Source organism: Opisthorchis viverrini (genome assembly GCF_000715545.1).
Source record: "Opisthorchis viverrini unplaced genomic scaffold opera_v5_69, whole genome shotgun sequence".
NCBI lineage: Eukaryota > Metazoa > Platyhelminthes > Trematoda > Opisthorchiida > Opisthorchiidae > Opisthorchis > Opisthorchis viverrini.
Genome location: NW_008751725.1, coordinates 1,222,716 through 1,228,556, shown reverse-complemented (window position 1 = coordinate 1,228,556; position 5,841 = coordinate 1,222,716). Strand labels below are relative to the sequence as shown.

At 46.7% G+C, this 5,841-nt stretch overlaps 1 protein-coding gene across 1 annotated transcript in view; it reads right to left on the bottom strand.

Moving 5' to 3' along the window:
- Positions 1–5,042: 5,042 nt before the first annotated feature.
- T265_04296 (hypothetical protein) overlaps positions 5,043–5,841 on the bottom strand; it is a gene marked incomplete at both ends in the record, with an annotated part of 14,701 nt that continues 13,902 nt past the window's right edge. The window contains 3 exons of the mRNA XM_009168995.1: positions 5,043–5,197; positions 5,325–5,477; positions 5,695–5,793. Coding sequence (XP_009167259.1) covers positions 5,043–5,197; positions 5,325–5,477; positions 5,695–5,793 — 407 coding nt within the window. The remainder of the gene's footprint in view (positions 5,198–5,324; positions 5,478–5,694; positions 5,794–5,841) is intronic.

Here is a 5,841-nt window from a genome sequence, read left to right as displayed (position 1 = left end):
GAAGTACTTCGGTTTCTAGACAGCCCCGTGATGGACGTCGTGATTTGGGTTGCTGGGCTGAGATGTGCAGTCTTGTTGTTGTTTTCCCTTTTTTCCCTTCCTTCTTGATGCACAAATCGGGTGGAGTTGACAACGGTCAAACAGATAGTCCATAGCGCGCATTACCACGGGTCGAAGCTTGGAGTGAGGATGAAATGAGATGAGATCAATAAGGTCTGGAGAGTTATAGGGGTTGTCAGACAGGATATAGTCCCTTGATAGGGGAAAAAAATGAACGTCCACCACAGTTATGGAAGGACATCAGGTGATTAAACAAGACAGGATGAGGATGAATCTGTACTCAGTGGTATAGTCATCAGAGTTAAGATAAGATTGCCAATATAACTATACTACCTGAGACAGGACAGTTTACTGCATGACTGTGAGGATGAGGGTACCGTGGGAACAATTGTGTAGGAAAACAGGGTGAGGTATGACAACTTATGGGACCAGGTCTGCCGATGGGCGGGATATCCGATGTTTTGAGATAGAGTGCTAATGAGTCTTGCCCGGAGTTGCGTTCGTGATGCGTTTGCCTTTGAGGTTGACCAATTTACTGATCGCGCGTGATGTCTGGGTCATTTGTGAGCTCCTAAGGTCGATTCGACTGACACCAGATAGGGCATGATAACTGGTCTGCCAATTTTTGAGATTGAAAGCTAAATGGTAGCTATACGTGGCATCATGATGAGATACAGAGCCTAAATGTAAGGTGAGGGGTAATCGCACATCAGTTTTAGCACTATCAGGAACGGTTTTAGGACAGGAAAAGTTCGGTCCTACCGCGTGAGGGACTGTAGTATTTGACAGACAGCAATTCGATGCTTGATCTGACGGTCCTCTGAAGATATGCGGAATTGTGTCAACCATGACCAATTTACCTGGTTTTTTGGGGAGCTGATCACATAAAAATCGGGGATCAATTCACGCCGAATTTACTAGATTGCACGAGTTGTTGGAGGGAAGTGTGCTCTATCACTAACCGACTTCTGAGACTCAGGTGATAACCTTCCAGCCAAGTATGGGCAACTTTTACCGATATGGTTTGGAAAGATCTGGTAGAAGGGATAAAGTCCTAGGATGCTAGCATACATATCGCATCGTTTTTAAATCCTAACCGCATTGTTGGTGGTTAAAATGTGGATGGTTCCAAATTTCGGCGCGATCGGGCCGTGAAATTGGTTTCAATATAGCAGTTTCCAAGTTTAATAATAATAGTAATATTTATTTCCAACTAGTGGGTAGCATACCGTCGGGCATGATCATAGTGTTACAGTCAGAATAAAGGCATGACTAGTGGGGTTTGTGATTAATGGAAGCTTCCTGGAAAAGGGAAAGTGGCGTAAACAGTAAACACTAATGAAGTAGAGTTCATCACACCTGAGGCGTCATGGGTAGGGATCCGAAATTATAGAGTCTCTTCATGACTTATGGAGAACATATGAGACGAGATCTGAACGTTGGGGTTTAAAGTGGTGGGCAGGGAAAACAATACAAGTGAGGGCATAGCAAAGAGCTTCCTGACTGGAACGTGACAAAAACAAAAATCTTCAAATTACAGGAAGTGTAGGGCCGGAATAATGGATATGGAGAGGCAGCAGAGTTGCCACGACATGGCAGGCCGGTTTGAAATAAAGCCCGGAGCCGTCACTAGGGCTTCATGGCCTTGGGCTGTGTGGCGGATGGCCACGGAATGCTATGTGGGGGTGGTGTAGTGGGGTAAAAATTGTAGTACGGACAATTGGTGGCAGGAAACGCAGAATTACAGTGTGCAGTGAAGCTTGTGCGACTCACTAGTATTGCGGATGGAGCACGGTCGATGGTAAAATTACTTTGGGAAACGAGTTCACGCAGACTGAGCAATAATTGACTGAGATGGTGAAGAGTACGAATAAAAGCCGCCGACATCTTTACATCTGGTAGAAGGTTCGGCAGGTTGCAATGAACGCCTTCCGATGGTGGCCGGGGACAAATGAAGGTTGATTGTGGTTGTCGGTATGGGAATTAGTGAGCGAGAGGGCCTGGAAAAAGTAAGAGGGTAACAATTTCGGGTATGCTATCAAACCGGGTATTCCAGCGCCGTACCATCACTGCACTGAAGTACTTCGGTTTCTAGACAGCCCCGTGATGGACGTCGTGATTTGGGTTGCTGGGCTGAGATGTGCAGTCTTGTTGTTGTTTTCCCTTTTTTCCCTTCCTTCTTGATGCACAAATCGGGTGGAGTTGACAACGGTCAAACAGATAGTCCATAGCGCGCATTACCACGGGTCGAAGCTTGGAGTAAGAATGAAATGAGATGAGATCAATAAGGTCTGGAGAGTTATAGGGGTTGTCAGACAGGATATAGTCCCTTGATAGGGGAAAAAATGAACGTCCTTATAGGGGTTGTCAGACAGGATATAGTCCCTTGATAGGGGAAAAAAATGAACGTCCACCACAGTTATGGAAGGACATCAGGTGATTAAACAAGACAGGATGAGGATGAATCTGTACTCAGTGGTATAGTCATCAGAGTTAAGATAAGATTGCCAATATAACTATACTACCTGAGACAGGACAGTTTACTGCATGTGGGCTAAGAGGCGGTGTGGGGGGGGGTAAACCAAAGTCGTAACGACTGGGGGGTGTAAATTCCTGGAGGTTGTTAGTGTGATGGACGTCTCGAAGCGGAAAATACTCTGAATACAAGGCTAGCTGAAACTGAAATCGTTCTTCCCTTGGAGGCAGGAATGTTAAGACAGAAAGATTCTCTGACTCAGGCGGCAAGCATGTCATTCTTGTTGAACAAATGAAGCTTTCTGCATTTGTTGAACGAGCGGACAGAAGAATACAATATCTGAATTATGCACACGCCAGAAACCTAACGTACGACCACGACCGTTGGCGCATTACTCACTGCTGCCAACATACTCTTAAAATTAAAGGGAATAGTGCTGCTTGGTGTATACCTGCTGCAATCAGCCGCATCAGCAGTCAGACTGTTATGCCTTACAACTTGCGTCTCAGGCCAGGCCAACCCTTTTCAGCCAACCGGGTAAGACTAATTGGTTATTGGCACCGAAACAAAGACAACCACCGTCTCGCGGTTTGCACGTATAAACAAGAGGCTAGAAGAAGGATCACTGAACAAACGACATCCTCCCATCTCCCTGTGGATTAGGCTTTGTAGTTCCGAGATTGGATATTTCATAAAACCCCGTTTTTCGGCCTCGCAATCCGAAAGTTCTTGCAGCCCTGCATCCACCGATCTCGTCCACACCCGCCGTTCAACCGCCAAATGGCATTTCAGGTCAGTCTATCTACCGGCTGGTAAACACTGTTCTGCCTATAAAGTGAGCCAGAAAGCCCCCTAATAAATTCAATAGTTCTGATCCACCTTGCAATTTCTATAAAATCGATCTCAGACATCCCTTACTAGAGCTATATTGTCTTTCTGGCCTTGTGTCTCCGAAAAAGCCATAAAACCCGATTTCGGTCGTCCAATCCAGGATGTTTGGCACAAGCGCAAGTTTTTCGTGTCTCACCCCTCGGTTTTATTAGCAAGGTCTAGTTCACTGGTTATAAATGAAACCTTTCAGCCAGACCTCCCATAGCTGGAACTAGATGCTGGCGCCTTGAACAGTTCTAGGCTGGTGCGCTCTGACATTACCTCACACTCAGTGTCCCTAAACATAGTGTTTCTATGCTACAGATAAATGATGCATTCATGCGTTGGGACCGATTAAGAAGTCTGCACACACGTGAATGATTCTGTTAACCTTCTCCACCAGTATGACCAATGCCGCTCATGCCGGTTAGCAGATAATCTGTAGCATACCAGTATTCTGTGTTCAGCCCATTAACTGAATAATGATTTAAGAGACCCCATAAGGCACTGCGAGTTTCTGCCCTAATAGTGATCTGCCACAGGGGAGCAGGCACACTTTGGCTCTCGATTTTTTGCGCCCTTCGAGGCGCCGAGGAAATTTGGATGTACGATTTTACAGGAGATCCTCGGGAAGTGAGATCGTTTGGGAACAACTACAAGGCCGCGTGGGCGAAGTTACAAATAGGACCGATCGGCTCTTCCAGCAGATGTGGCTTATCTATCCAATCCGTCCCCATGAGAAAAAGTATGAGGCGTGACCTCAGGTGGCTCATGGCCTGTGCCATCGAGCCATTCAAGGTTATGGAGCGGTCGACCTCGTCCGATGTTTAATTGGTTTCGCATAAAGCTTACCAATTTGTTTCCACGTTCTTTCATCAACAAGCGTGATTTTGGAGCCCATGAAAATCCACAAGGCAACTGGAATGTAGCTGATACGAACCTTTATAAACATCATCGGATGAACTAAATCAACTTTGAATGTCGCCACGATGTGTAAGCCAGTCAGCAGTTTTCTGATTTGGTTAATCTTATGTGTTTTGTTTGGCTGCAGTCGCTGATCGAGTCACCCGCGATCAACATGACCAAGTGATTGTACGAGGGATTTTCCGGTTTGCTGTGGTCAGGTTTGTGGCTTTGGTTGTTTGGGCCTTGGACGGCGACTATCCACAACCAAAGAGGCCACTTTTGAGGGATCGAAGCTGAGGACTGACAGTTTCACATTCTAAGTGGTTGTACGGTTATTGCAGCACATCTCGATGTCGAGGTCAATGTATCCGGTTGATGTGTCGGTAGGCTTCGCCGCTTGTCTCTGCACGTCTGACCCAATCCAGCGCAGAAATTGTGACCTGGGTTTAGAGTTCACTGCTGTGCTCTTGTCGTCTGTTGCAGAAAGAAGTTTTTGGGCGCCCATCCACATGAGACTTACCTTCCCCAGAACTTCGTTGCCTTTGGTAGCCGCAGGTTCTGCGGTGGTTGAGTAGAAACTGCTATCCGGAGTCGCGGCCGGTTGCGTCGGCGCACTATCAGAGGCACAAAGGGGCCATAACTACAGTCGGTTTAGCCATAACTTTAAGGTCGGCTGAATTGGCGCCAAGTGGAAAGCTGTTTCGCGCCTCTCTCCTATAACTGTTGTGGCTTAGCTTTTGCGCTTTAGAGAGTGATCCTCAGATTGAAGCATGATCATTGGATAGACCTTTTGAATGCTGACAGCCGCTCCAAGATCTGTATGGAAGATAGGGAGGAAAGGGTGACTAGAAGCACAATGGTCTGCCCGCTTCTCTTCTGGTGTAACTAATCTACGTGAAGCGATTCTTGATCAGGTTTTGTCAGGGCACTATCAAGGAGCGACTGAGCCACATTGTCGGCGTGACTTTTCTGAAGGATGACCACTAGATAATTAGCCCGCTGTCTTACACACCTGTGGCGGTCTTTATTGCTGCGTCCGAAGGCCGGATGACCTTCACAGCCAGCGGACCTGGGATGGTACTTGCAAGGAACTCGTTCACAGAAGAAATTTCTTTATCGTCTTTCGTTCCGGTCGCCGCGTACTTTTTGTTTACATCCTCCAGAGCTTAAAAAAGAAGCTCCAGTTTCGTGTCGAGTATCCAGATTAGGCGGAATATTTGCACTGGTCTTTCTGATGCAGCAGTGGTGTCTGGAGACAAGCCATCCCTAGTGAACGAACATCACATCATTTGAACGGATGTGCCACGGACCACGTTCGAAATCGGTATCGATTTCCCTCGTGCAAAATCGTCAAGAATTTTTTCGTTGTTCAATCTATTCACAGAGCACGGATTCATTCACGGATCGATACACAGGATCGAGGCTTTTGCCCAAGTTTCCCGGGTCGGTTTTGTTTTTGTCGGTCAGTGGCTGTCGTTGACCTGAAAGGCACAAGTGGAAAAAGGGTGTAGCACTGCTCTTTATGTTCT